General features: G+C 34.6%; 4 protein-coding genes across 4 annotated transcripts; 2 read left to right on the forward strand and 2 right to left on the reverse strand.

The window, feature by feature from the left end:
- Positions 1-2,155: 2,155 nt before the first annotated feature.
- On the forward strand, positions 2,156-3,574 carry OCT59_012849 (uncharacterized protein; the record flags this gene model as incomplete). Its single annotated transcript, XM_025329367.2, has 1 exon — positions 2,156-3,574. One exon carries the CDS (start codon positions 2,156-2,158, stop codon positions 3,572-3,574), a length of 1,419 nt encoding a protein of 472 aa, XP_025171535.2.
- A 3,784-nt stretch (positions 3,575-7,358) lies between these two features.
- Positions 7,359-7,798, reverse strand: OCT59_012850 (uncharacterized protein; the record flags this gene model as incomplete). The annotated part of the gene is made up of 2 exons (XM_066140407.1): positions 7,359-7,390; positions 7,468-7,798. 2 exons carry the CDS (start codon positions 7,796-7,798, stop codon positions 7,359-7,361), a joined length of 363 nt encoding a protein of 120 aa, XP_066001292.1.
- A 1,711-nt stretch (positions 7,799-9,509) lies between these two features.
- On the reverse strand, positions 9,510-10,363 carry OCT59_012851 (uncharacterized protein; the record flags this gene model as incomplete). The annotated part of the gene is made up of 2 exons (XM_066140408.1): positions 9,510-9,522; positions 9,636-10,363. The coding sequence occupies 2 exons, from the start codon at positions 10,361-10,363 to the stop codon at positions 9,510-9,512; spliced, it is 741 nt and encodes a 246-aa protein (XP_066001293.1).
- Positions 10,364-10,926: 563 nt separating this feature from the next.
- On the forward strand, positions 10,927-12,536 carry OCT59_012852 (uncharacterized protein; the record flags this gene model as incomplete). The annotated part of the gene is made up of 5 exons (XM_066140409.1): positions 10,927-11,224; positions 11,299-11,531; positions 11,599-11,871; positions 11,959-12,231; positions 12,303-12,536. The coding sequence occupies 5 exons, from the start codon at positions 10,927-10,929 to the stop codon at positions 12,534-12,536; spliced, it is 1,311 nt and encodes a 436-aa protein (XP_066001294.1).
- Between the last annotated feature and the right edge of the window lie 7,795 nt (positions 12,537-20,331).

The following is a 20,331-nucleotide window of genomic DNA, read 5'->3' on the forward strand; positions in this document are numbered from 1 at the left end:
GATTTTTCTGCATACCTATGAACCAAGGTTTCTAGAACCTCCTTATTTAACTAGCGTGGTTGAGCGGCAAGACGGTCATGTAATTGATAATGTTTGTGCATAGTAAAAAATTGTTAACCAATGAACGTGTCCATTTTTTCCCTTCAGGTCATTCCAGTTCTAGATGGAATCCCGAAGGGATTCGCTTCACGAATCTAGGGCAAGACGGTCATTCAATTACGTAGATGAATAATAAACAAATGTGTACAAAAAAATCTTTAGTATGTTAGGACCTTCAAAGAAGTGATTTTTCGAGGAACGAGGAAATTATAAAGGATGGAATCCAGGGCAAGACGGTTAGTACGAAGTAGAAACTCTTTAAAAAATTTTCTGTTGCCGGCTACGAAAATCATATCTGGTCTCATTTGCGAGTAACGAAGCCACATGTTAATTGCGAATGGATAAAAATAGTTCCTTGTGTTTTTCGTTCTAACATGAAGTTCAGTCCTTAGAAATAGTGGAACTGACAAGTCTCATCAATGTACTAATGCGGTGTAACTACTTTATTGTTTGACTACGCATTGATGATAGGCTTTGCGAAACTTTAAATTTAAGGGTAGTCGCACTGCTTTTTCTGATTAAACCCGCTCACATGGTTATGTTTTCAAATAAGAGTAACTTTACCCCTATGAACCTAGGTTCCTAGAACCTCCTAAGCGTGGTTGAGCGCCCTAGGAATATAGTCACTATGTGCAGATTCTATGATGGTATTTATGGTTAATAAGGTTCCTGATTTGGCGTTCTCAGAGGTAGTGTCTGCTCTATATTTCTCCAATTCCTCGATTCTTGTCCTACTCTCAGCATCGTGCTTGGCGATATCACGTGGTTCTAAACAAGAGCTAAGATTTTTGTCGTACTCGTTTTTTTTATACAAGATTGTCAAAGGTAAACCATGGAATGTCACATGAGAAATACTACACCACTTAAAATAATTGGCTGCGTCCGAGACCAAGCCTTGTCATTTTTATTCGAGACTCATATCAGCGTATGATTCATTGAAAGAGAATGGGGGATACACTTGTTATTATGCGCTATGTAGAAAATGTATTTGGTTACCGTTACCACCTCTGAAGCAGACGGGATGAGATTTTCTCCTAATCATTTCCATCAAGCTCACATGACATAGGATCCTCAGGTTTCAATATCACGTGCATGCAGTACTAGAGTTGACCCTTACTATATTAACATTCATGGGCTGGGATTTTAGTGAAATTCACTATAGGGGAGCGAACTGACCGAACTGCATTTACTTTAAGTCACATGACATTCATGTGTTGTCTTGAGGGCGCATTATCGGAAGCACTAGTTAATGAAATTATGCGAGCAATTTGGCTAAGATGTCGTCTGTTTTAACAGCAGTGATGACACGTTTGGACTATAGTCTTGCGATCCCAGGCAACTCTCTAGGCGAAGAATTTTGTCTTTGTTATGGCTTATTTACATGAAAGCTATACAATAGTTTGTAATTGTAACCGCATGTGTTAATAAAGTTATTCTTAGTAAAGATTCTGGGTGGTTTTACTGATCGGCAACAGATATTATGACATTATAACATCCTCGTGAGCAATCACTTATGTGATAAATTATCGATTAGGAATCCGCTGTTTATCAGAGCACAGTAATAATCGTTACTAAGAAACATACGAGCATTGTTGCCAAAAATTCTGAAAACAGTAACAAACGTTACCAAAAACATGTATGACACTTTTAACATAGTTACCAAGAATATATGGACACATGCAACAATCGCTACCAAGATTGGAATACGATTACATTTCTTATGAAATTACCTCTCGTCATTTATCGAAACGCAACGAATACTTTGTATTTCATTACAGAGTATTTACTTCATAGGCTCTGCCTAGAAATACTGGAATTTTTACTTCCGTGGACATTCGCCTAGGATTTCATATATTTCTATAGTATACAATGTGGTTCCCCGTGACCTCTCACAATTGCGATGTGTCCGATAAAACGTGGATACTGGTCATTTTTGGTAACTTACTGGTTCTACCTATCTACCCGTTTTTTTATCGTTTAGCTGTTTTCTCTGTTTCATGTTTCCATTTGAAAAAACGAAATTTATGGTAATAGTTGTCTACATCTGAAATACATGATGAATAACGGTAAACATCTATTTCGTGACTTGTATGATGTTGAGGTATCTTTGGATAAAGACACTCTATCTACGAAAATCATAGTACAAGATAATGTCGCACGTGGGTATAAGGTTTTTAATTCTAGGGAAGAATTTTGGAAACATAATGAAAATACTCCAGAACATTTACGCTCCTTTTTGGAGACAGTCTTCCCTCATTCGAAGCAACTTCTGAAGATACTACTAAGTTTCTCTTCTTATGCCAAGATACCAAAGACTAGAATAATTAAGATCCTCAGCAGTGTGGTCCGTGCAATGCTAGAAGAATTTCGTGCTAACTATGGTGACAGAACTGGCGTACCTACTAGTCTTAGCGACCTTGTTGTAATGGACGAATGCGGGTGGCATCCTCTCGGCTACTGGTCATACAGTTTCCATATACAACCTACCTCCTTTTACGTCCCCAACTACAGCGAGGCGAAAAATTTTGCTGACAATGTACGATTTCGCTTGCCTAGATATATCTCCTACTTTTTTGATCCCTGCTATCTCGATCCTATACATTGTGTTCGTATTCTGGGCTCTACCTATCTCAAACTGCACTTACACAAAAAAATCTCTTCCTATAGCCGCTACGTAGGTACAAGAACTGATGTTCATCGCAACGACCTCTTTGTTAACTGCTTTCCATTTACCAAAAGTTTAGTCAGTGCGATACTGTTACCATATCAAGCGATAAAACCAATTCGGGTCCCACTGGCTACTCCTATCGTAGAGTTACCCGTGAAACAGAGAGAACCTACTGAGGTCACTGATAAGAATTATGGCTCCTCTGTCATTCCGACTAAGAATACTTCTACTGTTTTGTTGGATCATAGTGAATGCCCTATTAGTGGTATTAATGGATTAGTCCCGACAGTTAACGAAGAACATGAATCCTACAAATACATAAATGATCATAAGGTCCACCTTACGGGTATTCCGAATAAATGCCCCTGTACCGTAAAATTTTTCAGAGATACGGTGGTGATCAAAATTATTTGGAATGACGAATGTGTGAAAATGACCATACTAGGTAGTTATTTGTACGTTTTTTACGTAATTTGCCTCTTTCTTTTTCCAAAAAAATATGCTCACCACTGTACACTGCGTGACCCCTCTTCATGTGAAATGACATACTATATGAGTGTACCAGATACTGTTATCCCTGTCCTGACGTTATTGCACCATAGTCCCCCTGATCGGAGTACACAATCAATGCATCATCGTCAGATACTATTGGACCTCATTGCCGATACGGTGACTGAAGAAGGAAGTGTAAGACAGTGTGCGACGAAATATATAAGACAGGATACTTGTAGTAGTGGGGTAACTCATTTAGTTTCGTTGTTACAAAGCCATTTCCTATCAAAAACGTATCTACTCTGTACCCTCTAGGTAAAAAACTATGCTCTGATCGAGTACGCAATGACTATCAACTATTGGGTGACGAATGTTTTCATGCCGCTCCAACGAAAGCAAGGCAGTGATCTCGTAAACACACTAGTGGTAAAAAATGAGGGTCTACCGAACGTGCGCAATGTTACGACTAAACACCATAAAGTACATGACAAAATAGTAAGCTGCTGCACTCGAGTTACGAGGATGATGTGCGATGCCAATCAGAAACTGGGCTTCATTCGTTTAGGCAGTTTAGACAGAATAATTTCCCATTGCGAACTAATACCCGGAGAGCAATTCACTGGACGTTCCGAACAAACAAACGATCCTCTACTATGGAATACTATATTCCTCCCTTCCTAACACAGCACTTTCTAACCAAAGAATTCAATCGCAGAGTGAAATGTTTACAAGAATGGGTTTCGAGCATTACCAAATACGAATTTTACTCTCTTGATCCTACATAGTAGATAGGCATGGGATTGGCACAGTACCATTTGTGGTGTTGTGTTGCCAGTTTGTTCCTGTGTTGCTACTACAAAAATGAGAAGTATTAAGACATGGAAATACCTCGTTCTAGTAAACAGGTTATATAAGAACACGTGTACTATATAATCCGTATCATGATCCCCATTCTGTATTTTAGGGAACCTTGATTACTATATTAATACAATACCTATCTTGCCAATTCATTAAACTGTTGTTTCTAAGCACCACATTTAGAGGAATATAAGTGAGCAACGGTTACGCTCCTAAGAAAACGAAATTTCGAATCGTTCTAGAATAGGAGTATTGCGCTAACAAAAAAGGGGGGTTTGCCATTACAAAAAAGCAGGGGTTTTTGTGTCTATGAGAATGTGGACATGTCTCAACGGAATATCTTTTTGCGGTACTACTTCATAGCCCCACTTACCTAAAGGGTACGAAGTAGAATTCAGAATAAAACCCATAGTATGGTTAACAATTAAGTAGTTCTCGTCTTCGATGTGTAGAAATGATAGAATCCAAAAATGCTTAATACTGCGTAGAAGTTTACTCCGTAGGCTCCCCTAGTAAACGAAGTTTATGTGTTTTACTGAGTGTTGTACAAGCTTATAATATGGTCACTTTGTATCCTCATAGCAGTTGGAGCGAATCAGGATTCGAGATTTTCTACACAGTTAACCGAATTTCCCATATTCATTCCGCTGGCTCTTCTTTTAGCCAATTAAAACCGTTATCAACTGTCTACAAATTGCTCATTAAAATCTGTTATTATACTCTGTGCTAGTCTGAATAACGCAAGACGTTTATTGTAGAATACAAAATCGGAAGATGCAAATGTATGGAACACAATATTTGTTACGTATTTTGTTTCTAATGAAGGAACGATTAGATTAGCACATTTGTTCATAGGAACAAACTATACGTGATCAATCTACTGTAAATTCATTACTTGTATAACACATGCCTACGATGACATACAAAATAAGAATACACTTCACATGAACGTAATAATTTCGATTCGGAAAAGTCTACAAATAAATAAGAGAAGTTTGCCACATACCGAAAGATACAAACTTAGTAGACGATGAGCCTTCCAAACTACCCTCTGGGTAGGACTTCCTCTCGAATTATAAAACATTTGGTTTTATGGGAAGTGAAGATTTTGTTAACAATTTTTTCTGTAAATAGCTAATCAGGTATGAAAAGTTAATTACCTGTCAATATGAGCGACAGTGATGAAAAAAGAAGCAAATGACGTAAACTGATACAAGATGTGTACTGCAGCAAGTATTGACTTTGTATGAGAACAAATCCGTAATAGCGTACACAACTAATTCCGTTCTATGAACTATCTATTCCTTGTTTTTCACAGAGCCCTAGTAGAGACTCTCTTGTAAACATAAGCTGAATCTATACGAGTTTGAGGCTAAATGGTTACAAGAGATACTGTATTGTAATTCTGAGTCTTGTTTCCGGAGTCCAAAAGTTTCGGTCCCATAGTCTACTATTATGCAACCATGTTCTACTTCGTACCCGTAGGGTAGGGAATTCTAGGGACTCAGTTCTACTGTAAAAATGGCGAGTGTATTGCTTTGCAATGTAACATTGAATGCACATTTTTTGCTATATTACATCGCATGTTCGTTGACCAGAGGGTACTGATCCGCAACGTAATGATGTAATGGTGTCGTTAGCGATATTTTGTTACTCCGAGTATATATTTACTGGCGACAGTGTAATGGTTTGCTGTTAGCGATACAATATATTTGCTGGCCTGTAGGGATTGCCTTCATAATGTAATAATGCAATGTACACGTTAAGTGTGCATGTTATGTTACAATAATGGGAGATTACGTACCTGTTATGTATGTTATCTCACATCCTTCCCATTAACTCTATGTTATACGCATCATCCCATGTTGTTCACGCTTTCTCAAGAGTTCGTGAAATAAGGGATCTCTATGATAAACATGTTTCAACTTGATTATGTGGGGTTATATTGAATTGCAAGATAGATTTTTCATGGGCATCGACACACTATTTTTTGTATATGTACCGTCTATTAGCCATTCGACATGGCGCTGTAGTTGAATGTTACCATTTTTATTTGTGTCTACACTGAAATCTTATACGAATATAATAATTTTTTTCGTTCCTTAGAAAATCTTGTATAGAATTTGTGACATAACAAACATCAAAATGTGTGGAGTTGCCTTAGCCAGTTTCACTAAATAACCAGTATAGCGTGTGGATGCTCGAGGTTCCTTGAGATTTCAATGACAAAAAATAGAATACAGAAGAAAAGAATACTAATAGTTTCGTCATATGTAGAGCGTAATAATCATACACTGCTTGCGCATTTCAAGAAGAATCTACCTCGTAGGCTCCGCCTAAAATATGATAGCTGTAAATAGTAATAGATGATAGGGAGAGGAAATACATTGCACATAAAATATATGAGTATGATGTCTACAACAGAAAATTTATACTTTTGTTGTCAAAGGAAAGTTCATCAGTCGGAGACTGCTCGAAGTGAGGGGATACAATCAGAGAATAATCAAAATACAATTATTCGACTACAAAACAATTAGTTACGTGATTTGTGGATCTAAATTTCTAAGCTCTGCTCACGAAGTGATGTGGTGAACCTACACTGGTCAAATGATGAAGAATCGGTGTATTAAGAGCCAGTTAAGAATCGGGACCAATCAGGTTTCGGTTCTTAACCGGCTCTTATTTTTTTTATCATTAAATAATCAGTATCCCGATAGGCCTATTGATTCTATTATATAAGAAGCCGATAGATTCTAAACGTATATCAAATTTGATCAGCTGATAATAAGTAACAAATTGATTACCTTCCGGATTTCCCGATGACTAATAAATAAACACCCGATCTGTCATGATCTGTCATTAATTTATAAATAAGCATCGGTAAAACATCACATGTCCGATAATAATACTGATAGAACATTGATATTAGACGGTGAGAAATTTAAAGGTTTAATAATAATTATTATATATTTATTTATTTGTATATTTATAATATTCATAATATAAAACATGATTGATATTACAGTATTATTATAAATTTTAAATATGAAACTTTCTATTGATCGGTATTACTGACACATATTTCCGGGTTTCTTTTCGTCCTATTGAAAAAGAACCTTCAACAAACCGACCCAGTATACTATGTACAGGGATAATACAATCCCTGCTAAGATCATAAAATTCTTTTTTCCATAGTTCTATATTGCACAAATTTTCATCGCCATTAATTGTGCAATGAAATCTAGTCTTGTGATTTTCTGCCGGAAGGTACCACTTTACAAATGCTAGGGAATGATTTACAGAACCTTCCGGAAAATGTATAATATGTTCAAAATAAAATTGAACAATACCGGGATAAGTATCTTTAGTATTATCATGGAGAAATTGGGATAATATTTTGGCCGATGTGACGTGCCTTTTAGAATACATTGACCCAAAAACTTCGGATCCAATTTTTAGTCGTCCATAAGTGTTCACTTTTGGTAATACCGGTATAGCAGAAGGAGCAGCATGGATATCTGATAGTGCTGCGAAATCTTTTCCATAGGCATTGCGGTAATATTCAACCAACAAATCTAATACTTCTTTTGAAAGGTTGGTGTCTATCCTTTTAGGATTAAGAAAAGTACCTGGAAAAGGTTCCGAACCTGTTCCGGCCATTTCTTCCACGTTTCTAGACATTGATAAAAATTCCCGGTAATCTATTCCATTAATTTCATCATGAATTACAAGACTGCCGGTAGTTTCTTTCGGTGTAATTAGTGTGATACAAGTCGATAAATGTTGATGGTCTTGGGCGCATGAAGAAAACTGATCAAGAAGAGAGTTGAATTGAATGGTTTTTAATAATTCTGGTTCGATTCTTCTATTACTGCTATGATACGATCCTATAAATATAGACTATTTAATAAATTGATTTAATTATATTGATAAGTTCGGAAATCTGGAATTACCTAATAGACCGTTCATGCGTTCGTAACTGAAACACCAGAACGCGTATAATGGTCCATAGTCTAACGCACAATGGCAAATATGTAAGCATAAATGTAAATTCGGCGTAATTTTTTCTGCGCCGTAATTTTCTTCAATGAGCTTTGCCACTTCTAGAAGATTTTTATGAGCTTCTTCTAACCCATTCGTTGTTATAGATCTGCATACAAGAATATTGCATGCACGGACAAAATTGGCGAGTATCAATTTATCCGATTCTTGAAGCAGATCCCATGTTATGGAAGTGGCATAAATTAAGATAAAAGTCTTCCATTGATCAGCGGTGAACCTTGAAAAGCCTTCACCTGTAGCAATTTTGTAGGGAATTCTACCGATATCTGCTGGAACTTTTATTGCATTTGCCCTTTTTTGCATTGTTTCTAAATCTTTTTGTGTCAATCGGCCCTCCTCGATCCACAGTCTGGTCACGATCCACTTAGCAATACCCAAGAACAAACAATGCATTGGATCCACTGTGAGAAATCGCACTGAATCAAAGTACGGAAGTCGATACATTTCTGACCACCGTACTAAAGTATTATGGACGTGACTATTTCTAGCATCTTTAGTATTGCAATTCAACCATTCTCGCGCATCCCTTCGAACCTGGTTGATATCTCTTTCGACAAACCATTCATCAATATCATCAAATCCGCCAAAATTCGGTTGATTTCGATCATCATATTGAGCCTTTTTTAAGCATCTATGACAAGCCACTCGCGCAGAGATATGACCGCAGAGTTTTCTCGCGGCTGGAATATCACATGAGCAGCATATTACTGCGGCTCGAATAGATTTTCCGGTAGAGCTTTCGTATGTTTTCGATAGTTCAATCCCATTCCATAACTCGATTAATTGATCGATGATGGGAGCTATATAATGGTTTAGTTGATGTAAACTAGGCTCATTTGGCCCCGGAATTAAAGCCATTGTCAAAATATTTGATGGCTTGAATCTTTCATTTCGAGGCAGGTTACATATTACACCATATAGAGCTCCTATACTATAAGTTGAATTATCGAATGGTTGGAACCAGTCGATATTTAACATGATGCCTAAGTGGCGGTCTGAGACATCTTTCCGGAAAAATGGTATATTTTGACGATGATCCTGAAAGGTTTTCCAGATTTTTCCGTCATAAATATCATTCAAAAATTGAGAATCGTTACGGTCCGCCCATTTTCTACATAATTTCTCAAATCCTTTTCGATTATACATTAATTGTAATTGGTGTTTTAAACTAACAGTAGGGAACGTTAAAGAAGGTCAATAGATTGTTCCGTTAGTAACCGGAACTTTCTTAGCAAGTGTAGCATTGCACTTTTTTCTTTGATTTGCCATCGGATGATCCGGAAAATCTACATAGGTACAATGAATTGTGGCTGGAACTTGGTAAGGGTCGTTAGTTGATACTTCTGTTACATTATACAATTTGCAACACTTTTCACACGATGCGAATTTGACAATATGAGCACAGACGCCAAGTTTTTTACGTGCCATATACAAAGATGTAGGAAAAGAATTGTACGTGTTTGCATCCAAAAGAACCAAAAGATATCTAAAAAATTTGACTAAAGAATCGGTAGTGACATCGGATAACTTATATCTCTCTTGATATAATAAGATCCATAAAACAATCCAATGAAAGTCTTCAGTAAAATCAATGAAGGAGGCTTCTGGATCATCACCGTATGTATTTTCCGGTGCGTCAAACCAGCCGGATGAAGATTCATTTGGTATTTCTTCGATAGGATCAAAGTCATTATCAACTTGATCGTTTTCTTCATCATCAGCATCACTAGTATCATCATCTGAAATACTTTGTTCAATAACAACAATAGGGTATGATACATTCTTGGAATTTCCACTACCGATATGTTTTCGTTTATCTTTCGATTTGGCTTTTGATGATTTCGATTTTTTGGGAAGAAACGAATAATTTTCCTCATCAACAATAGGTTCATGATGACCATCATCTGAATTATGTGATTCTATTTCCATTGGATCATTCAAGAGGTCTACCGATGTATCTTGGTTTAGGTCATCAGATGAAACTTGATTTAAATCTATAATTTCTTCAATAACTCCTCTTGGTCTAATATCCCTTTTTAAACTATGACTATTTTTTGTACGTGGATCAACCATGTTACCTTTACATTTATTGCAATGACACGGAACTTTATTTGATGTTTTCTGTTTAAAATTATAGGATTTCTTTACAAAGACAGCTTTTGTTCTTCGGTATTTTCTCGTCATTGTAAATAATAATATAAAAAAATTTTATTAAAAATGAATTTCCGGTTCTTCGATGAACGGATATATTAGTATGATTGATAATTGACATTGTTGACCATATTAGGTTACTATCAATTTATTGTATTTATTGTATTTAAATCAATATAAGTTCCTTTATTTGAATCAAAAAAAAGCTTATACTTCAATAGACTATTTCGTTATTTTCAATAGACTTATCGGCATGAAAAAAAAGGAAAAAAAAATTCAATCAAAAAAAGCTTATTTAATAGACTATTTCGTTACTTTCGACAGACCTATCGGTCCTCATATGACAAAAAAAAAATATATATAAAGACCCCTTTCTTCCCACGAACTGATTTTTTTTTCTCTGCCATATCATTATACTTTGATCTAAATCATTAAAAAAAAAATCGTAATCATTACATTTAATCTAATTATAGGAAAAAAAAAATATTATTAATAATCATAATATTTTAATTGTGGAAATAAATAAAGGTATAAAAGAACGTCTTTTACCTTATTGTATTGTTTTTTTTTTTATCCTTTAACAAATTTTGGTAAAAATGCGTGGAAGAAGACCTTTCAAAATTAAGAAAATAAGCTTAAGACACTTATCTACAACAAATTTAACCTCTTACAACCATCATCAAACAAACTCAATGTCACCACATCGTCGTCACCGTTATCGTTCAAGAAGGAACAAGTCTAGACGTTCTTCTTATTCTAATTATTCAGATAGTCGTTCACCAAGTCAACAAAGAGGACGTTCGACTACAAGACATAATAGGACTAATTATTCAGATAGTCGTTCACCAAGTCAACAAGGAGGGTGTTCAACTACAAGATATAATAGGAATGATGGTATGGTTATAATATAATAATTATGTTTTTTATTTTACATATTTTGAATATAATGTCATGATTTCAATTTACAGATATCGAAGCCCTAAGCAGAGCTATCACTGCACTTACGGAAGAAGTTCGGACCCTCAAGAAATCTCAAACAAGGAACGACCTACAAGCTGAATGGCCATCAACCCCTCAGACAACACCAGTTCCAAGGAGTAGACAAAATACATCACTCACGCCAGAACCAGAAACTGGATATCGTCGACATGCTCGGGTTTTGCTTGAAGATATGGACGAAGATCAATATAAGTTGTTCCATGTGAGTATCAAGTAACTATTGGTTATTCAGCAAAATTTTTTAATCGATATTTTTTTATAAAATTAAGGATGAGGTCGTGCAGATACTTAGCGGTCTCGATGATTCATTGCAATTGGATCATACCAAAAAATGGGTAGAAATTGCACCACACGTTTCAAAACACATCATGAAGGAGATCGCTAGAGTCTTGACCGGAAGGTTTCAATACAAAGATATAGAATTGAAATGGGTCTTACAGAATCTACACCGCCATCGTAGAGAAAGCTGGATGGTTAGCCTTGATCCGGATAAGACTAGATTTGAAAAGAAGAGAAAAGGAACGAATTCTCGAAGAAAAGATGTAAGTACTGAAGACATCCGAAATATGAAATTAAAATCCTTGATCTTGTTCCTTTCTATCCTAATCACTAATATCTGATTGCAATAGAAAAAAGAGCGACGTCAGAAAGGCATCGAGCATATGTTCAATATTAATGATGCCTCGCTTAAAGAATTTCAACCGTCATCATTATCTTGGGAAGAATTCAAGGAAGACTGTGAAACCATATTTAATGAAGGAGGATTCCACAGTGATGAAGTTTCTGAAACTGATGAAGAGCTCACCAAAAAAGAAATCGAAGATCATGTTCGTCCTAAGAATAAAATTGAAACGGATAAACATGTTCTTCATGTTTATGACAAGCCCTGGAGGTCACGTCGTGTAAGTATCAAATAAAACAATTGTATAGTTATTGTATACATTTGCTTATTATCTCTTTTTCATTTTTATAGGGACGTAAATTACTTCGCTTGGCTGACCGAGTTGGTGAGAAAATAAGTCATGTAAAACTTTCACGACATCGTTGGTATGATGATAAAACGTGGATCGACGAGTCAAAACCGCCTGAAGGTGCCCCTGATTGGTCGATATCACAGTCGTACGGATCCGACGTACAACCACAAGATGAGATCGATAATATCAATAATATTAATGATGAACCTAACGAACTTGATGAACAGGTTTAATTAATGCATTAATGCAATGTTAGATTTAAAAGAGCACGTATATTAATAATAATTTGTAGTTTATATTTTTATTACGCAAGAATGATTTGTAGTTTATTTCTATATAACAACGATTAAATATAGCAAGCAAATGTATTACTGTAAAATTGATTAGTATATTGCTATATAATATATTGCAACGAATAGTAATAAATTGATTAAAACAATTTGAAATATCGTGATTTCAATTACTGCCCGGCGTGTATTGTATCGTTTAACGATACTTTATGATAACCCAAATAAATACTTAAATATTATATAAATATAAGTAAAATATCAGAAATCCGATATTAACATAATATTTATCCGATTTGCACCTTATAGTTTATTAAAACTTCAAAAGATTCAGTTATTAATTTGGTAAATATTGGGCGTTTATTTGTAAAATAACAGAAACCCGATTCTTCACCAATAGAAATCCAATACTTATGAAGTATTTATGCCCGGTTGTATCCAGAAATGCAACAAGAACCTGAGCCCAATCGGGAATAAGTATCGGGATTGTATAATATATATATCTGTGAAGAATTAGTGAAGAATCGGGTACCTGAATTTTCTCTGATATGTTGTCATTCGACCAGTGCTACGTAAATAACTGTAATAGTTATGTTATGTAACTCCCAAGGATTCTTGGAACGGTTTGGAAGGAAAAGCAATTAATAATTCGATCACATATCAATGACAAATATTCGAATGCAGAAAATGGTCATACAATATAGGATTTTAGTAATCAAAAATTCATAAGAATGTCAGAGTAATCATGTGCCCTTTGGGTAGTCTAAATAATAAACTCAACAGACTACATGTTCTCGAGAATAAAACCACCTCGTCGAGGACGCTTTGCACCAGATGTTTTATGATTCGGAAGGTTTTAGGAGAGGATCTTAAGGATGAAGATTTATATTTGAATCTCAACGAATACAATTTTTATTTTTGTCTTTCTTTGTTTACTAGGGATCTACTATTCGGAGGGTATAAGATTAACCTCCTGAAATCAGTAGTCTTTAATGTTCTACAGAAAAAATCCTTACCGATTTTAATGAAACATTTATTGGTTGTAGAACGATTCAGGCATAATGGTTTATGTTCGTGATGATTGATTATTCTAACAAGAGAGAGGAGTTACGATTTTGTTTCCTAACAATGGGAATATGTGTAAATTTATTCCGAATCATAATGATGGAGTCAAAATATGATCGTGGGGCATTACGAATAAATATCGAGCGAAAGTATGTTACTGGTAAAAGAATAAAGTTTGCTCTGCGAATTCTGTTATTCATTTTTTATGTAATATACTTATGTTGATTACACCGCAATACATTTACAAAGGTGCAATCAAAGAACAAGTGGACCAATATGTATAACGAGATAAGTAACAAAAAATAAAGTCGGGATACACTATTCAAAGCGCAGAAGAACATTAAATAAATTGCGAAATTCTCGATATCAAATCAGTTATTATTTCGTTTTTATAGTATAAACTAACTCTTGGTCACGTTATAACACTCACTTGGACTTCGTCCTAGAAGAGATGTACATTAATTGGTTATCGATAACAATCATTTCTACATTATGATCTCCATTATTTTCCTAGAATTCCTTCTACCCAGAGGGTATGAAGTAGAACTGGAGAGGTTAGGTACTTCGTACTTAGAGAGTAATGTCCCATTTTTTAAAGGTCCATAAATGGACTGGAGGTTTTTTGTACACATTTGTCTATTATTCATCTACGTAATCGATAATATATGTGAATAGTAAAAAAACGTTCACATATTAGGAACACATTCCTAAGAGCTTTGAGCCTATGAACTGATCGTCTTGCAGCCCAACCACGCTGTTAACAGAGGAGGTTCTAGGAACCTAGGTTCATAGGGCAACCATCTGTATAATAAAAACGTCAACTGCTTAATTTATTTTTTCATCTCGCATATATTATGCTGTTATTGTTTATTAATCAACAAACCGATAAATTATGAATTATTAGACACATTCTGCGTGTAAAACATGACCGTTGAAACTACAAAGTAATTGCGTAACACTAAACACGAATATTCCAATATACACATGCCCTATGTAATTGTAACGTTTTGATTACTTTCAGTCTGCCACAAAACTCGATAGTTGCCATTTGTGTTTCACACGTTGAGTTTGCAAATAACACCATGTTATTGTTTCATGATTGCGAAAACGTCATATTGTTGATTTCGTGATGGATATGTAATTCTTATTGGTCAGTTATCTGCATTGAATTTTTTAAAATCCGTTCTACTCGTTATACAGTCTATGTCTATATATAGCTTCAACAAACAAATTATTCGCCTGGTGATCCTGCTCGTTCATATTCCACCTCTTTGAGGGCTCATCTCATGGACAATTTTTTCTACTGCGTAAGAACTATTATATCCATATAATAACAGAACACGCTAACGATAACTAGTAACCATTACTACCATGTTGTTCAATACAGAAAGAGGATATGATATTATATTGCAATCCACCTTCTGGTCCACGAAATTTATTTATTCGAGGGTGTACTCTATTAAAAGTGTGGTTACGTATTAGATTTTATTCATTTTCGAAACACCGTCTAATTTTTATTACGTCATTATCATGTGACACTCTGAGCAATATTTAGGGTATCACGTGTTATCTATTATTTGTTTCAACGAATAATATCATTACAATAAGGTTACTGTTGAGGGTCCTATATCAAGCCTGGGGGGTTCTCGAAATACTTTTATGTGCACGTTCTTGTATACCGTTGATTCCATTAACAAATTGTCAAACTTTTCGGGTACTTCGCATCCTCCAAAGGGAGTCATAACATGTATCTTTAGTTATAATATATTGGTCATATGATATCGATACCCAAAGGTCTCATCTCATGTAATCTTTAAAGTGTTGTCATTGATAAAGGTTATATTTACAAGTCTCTGTTAAATCCAATGCTTGTCGATCATCATCACTAAAAATATCCGGTACATAAGGGATACTATTCGTAATTTTGCTCTAAAAAAGTAAATGTTTGTATATTTTTTTATTTAATGAAATAAACCTTGTTACGGTAAAGAATGAATTTATAACAATTACATGAAAATCTTATCCACATAAAATAATTCAATACTAGGTGTGTTATATTCATCATCATTTTCAGTTCCGAATTGGTGAAACCCACGTGTGTTGCTCATTGGACATATTATCTTGGTATATTACTAAGCTTAAATTCTTGTTATTCCGTTTGGGTGTTCCGAAAATAACATGATGATATCAGTTATAGGCGTTACATATAAAGTAATGTGAAGCAGCGTGGGGTGTGATGATCAAAAATCTGGAATAATGAATGCGGAAAATACTGTAGTATACTTACTAATTTAATGTATTTTTTAGAATTTTCGCCTTTCCTTTTTCCAAAATAATGCTCACTACTGTATAATGTATATACGAGAAAATCCTGTATGTATCAAATGAAGTGAGAATATTTATACGGTTGTCAAGTTCCACTGAATTACAAAAATGTTGGGTATTATTTTAATGTAGAATACGATTGCTGTTCATTATTTCTATTTTATTATGATACACTTCAACGTTTATTTTGTCGTTTTTACACGGTCGCTAGTTCTGATAATTGTGGCCAAATATCCGATGGCACCATCAGTACTAGTGCATTCCAGAATTAATACATCGCAGCATGTGCTCCATTAAAATGTAGTTATTCTGTGGTTTTTATTCGCAAAGCCCAAAGACAAATGTTCAGAGTATCATGTGTTATCCTACACAACTATCGATTTCTGTAATGTCATAGCGATAAGATTACCATTGAGCATCCTATATCATTGTCATAACTCGCAATATATAACACAATGTGTGACATACAACAATTTTTTTGGAAGACTGTTTACGTGAAGCTAATTACCGAATGTTAGTATACTTGAGAATGATGATGTTTCCAAACTGAGTTCAGATAGCTGTTATTCCTTGGACATAGCTAGCTTGTTTCATATTACCTTTATAGTACAATTTGTGATTCCTTTGTGCGATTGTATTCCATGTGTTCTCTATGTAGTACATTGTCTATTATTTATTATAATACATCATTATTCAGACCAGTCATTTAATAGCCCTTATAGCTTAGCATAGTTGCAGTGGTAGAACTAGCCCAATAAGTAAATTTAGCCATCGCATTGCTCAGTTGAAAATATGAACCAATCAAATACATGCAATGTAGTAACATCTATTCCTATCATTTTTAACCTGAATCAATATTATAATGCATTACGTAAATGAGGAGAGACAGAGATAGCTTAATTTTTATTTGCTATAGCTTTCATGGAGAGATAAAAAGAAAGTGTCTGTACGACCTTACACTCACCTTATCTACTTCAGACCATTTTACTTTTGCATTAACCAACAAACACGTTATGGATTCCTATGAAATTTCATTCTTCTCGTATCATTAAGCCATTGCAGATTGAAATCAAATAAATAGGTACTTATGAACATTTCCTTTCGAACGTATTGCCCTTCATGAGACGGAGGTGATATTTAAATGAGTAGTACAAAGCAAATTGTTAACGATGTCAAGAAAGAACAGACCTATGAGTATTGGCATTTCTATTTTCCAATAGGAAGGCATATTTATGACCGTCAGGGTATTTCATATCACTAGAACTTACATCTTCTTTCGATTTAGTAGACAAGTGATAATTAGTTCATCTAGTTACGAATGATAATTTCCATGTCAGATAATCCATTACGGAATAACCATACGAAGCATCAAATCTATTGTTCTGAAAATCTTTAGCTAAAAGCTACCTCTGGGTACGAAATAGATTTTCATTTCACAACACACTGATTGTGCGAGAATTGCACACAATTTTACTTGCAATCCATAAAAGTATACAATGATTTCCAATCGTAATGCTGGTATAATACAAGAGTTTTGTTATGTGTTCTTCTGCGCAATATTGCATACTTTAGATGAATGTTTTGATAACGATTATTTTTGTATTTGCTCTCCTTACTCTAGATGGAATCTAGTGGGTCACACATAGCTTGTTCATTACGTATAATTTCGGTGTAATGACATTTGTTTTAGCACCATATTCGACATGTGGTAGAATTTTTTTTCGACATTGTAATTTGTCAAACTGTCTCTCGAAATCTAGTAACGAAAAAGATTAATCTGATTATCAATAGCCGTAGTCGATCAATAACACAAGGGACAAAAAAATTACCCCCCTTTCTCTGTCAAAGGGCACAAAAATACCTAGGCATAAACTACTGCAAAATCTTTTTATATTAACAAGCATTAGCTTCTTAACAAGGCGCCTTTGTCAAGAAGCCAACCATAACTTAGTCAATACCAAACTGAAAGTGACCGGTATAACAGTTATAGGATTGATTAAATCATGGGATTTCCAACGAAAATGTATCACCAAAAATGTATAACTAAAAATGTATGACTAAAATATAAAACTATACTTACCTACTAAGTCCCGTATATCTATGACCTTGAAATTGTCCGATTCTTACAGTAATAACTAGGTGAGATATACCCATCTACCCCAACTAATTATACTGCCTTGAGTTCCTCAAGTCCGATGTGGCAAGCCCATCTTTGAGAGACCAGACAAAACATCTATGACAAGATCATCGAATGTACGAGAAGAGATCTGTCCAAGAAGGACATGCTGCGCAGCTTAATCTCATACTAAGGATTTTTCTTTGTTTAATTGCGTCATATTTTTTTTTGTCATAAAAACCATAAGTTAATACTCTTGAAATCCCTACTGGTTACATAAAATATGCGTACGGGGAATCATTGTTCCTGGATTATGCGCAACTAGTACATATAAATCAATTGTATTTAGTTTACCAGTAAGTCCTCGACAAGACGGTCTCGTAATTTGAAATGTATCCTTCAGAATATTACACAACTATTAATAGTAGTAACGATAACAATAAATGATTGTAATGATAAGTGGTATAAATAGTTGTGATAACGATATCAGTGTGTTAGTGTGTTGTATTCTTGCAATAAAAATATTCCTTCGCAGTAATTTGTTGCTCTTTCCCTTTCTTTTACAAATATCATATGAGTTTTAACGATGGGCTGAAAAACTTATTCACAGGAAATTTGCATAGCGTTAGCATCAACTGCGGAGAATGATATTAGTGGACAACTTTTCATAATTTAATCATGTGATACTTTATCGGTAACTGTGACCCAAGGGTCACAGTCTCGTAGTTCAGATAATTTTTCATTCAAAAAAATGGTTTCACAAATTATCATACAGCTATTCTTAATTCACGTAAATTGAGTAATGAGGGTTAGTCCCTTTCGACGAATGGAAGAATAACGAATGAAAACGTGAAGAACATATTCCTTTAAAGCAAACAGATATCTACTGCGGTGAAGAATATAAGTGGACCACAGAACGGAGATGACTGTGACCTTGGGTCACGTTCTCGTTATTGAGACATATGTTTTGCTGCAAATTACCCTTCCTGCTTGTCAGAGATTTCTTAGTAAATTTTTCTTGGCGAAAGTGATTGGCATGACAAATCGTCACGCTCACGTGATTTCTTGGTAAAATATCGGTGTGGTTTGTTATTAACAATGTTACGTGAAATGCAGATAACAAAAAGAATAAAAACATGGGGCATTGTTCCTAGGAACTGCTAATCCTTTCTTAGTATGCACCCTTGCTGATAACAAAATTCAGAACTTCTGTGAAACAAATCTTTTCTCTCTTCTTTAGTGTAAATGAGCAAAGCCACTGTACAGTTAATAGTGTTGAGTTAATCATAGCAGAATACATGAAACTTAAAATTAGACGCCATGCCAATAAGTTATTCCTTATTGTCCCAAATATATAAACTATTTTATTTAGCTAAACAGAGGATAGTAAATTGCGAGTATCTAATGAATCGCCAAACGAAGCTATTCGAAGAAAAGTTAAATATAGTATGAACGGGATGTTTGGAACAGGATGAGATGTCAATAAGAGTACTATGAAAAAAATAAAAAGGTACGGTAATAAACTTGATTATCCCCTGATCGGCACCATTTACACGATTATGCAAATGCAGTTATACCTACTGGATAGCAAATTTTATATGTATTTATTTATCCGTTTCTAGGAAATTTTGCGGTAAAAATTAACTATTGATTATACTATAATGAACTGATTTGAAAATTTGAGTAATTCAGAAAGATTTGCATTTTCCAAATGAGAAAAACTTTCTTTTAATTTAATTGTAATCTCCATATTATTTTTCAAGTGTAATAGTAATAGTTTCAAAGTTTTTTAAAATTTAATTATTTTTTAGAATCTTTTAAAATGAAAAAGAAACCAAGCGAAAGAAAAATAAGATACAACAATATAATAAACTATATTAAACTCACGATATACTATAAAATACTTACTATTGTGTAAATGGCAGGGGATAAGTAATACTTACACGGAAACAAATATTAAGGTTCCCTTTCTAAGGGGGCTAACAAAGGTAGACAAAAGAAAGCATACAAGTATGGATACCTAGAAGAGCTGATGAAATTGATCGAAAAAACTTAGTCTTACGGCCACGTGTAGGAAATTTTTGCACACATGCGTTAATTTTTTATTAACCTATTAATTATTGATTTTGAAATAATTGAACAAACACCGTACCTCTCAGAGTAATTGTCATTTATATACTGTTTGTTTCCACGAGTTTACTAATAATATTTCTTTGATAGATTTCTAGTTTGCTA

This window comes from Rhizophagus irregularis, chromosome 20 (assembly GCF_026210795.1).
Source record: "Rhizophagus irregularis chromosome 20, complete sequence".
NCBI lineage: Eukaryota > Fungi > Glomeromycota > Glomeromycetes > Glomerales > Glomeraceae > Rhizophagus > Rhizophagus irregularis.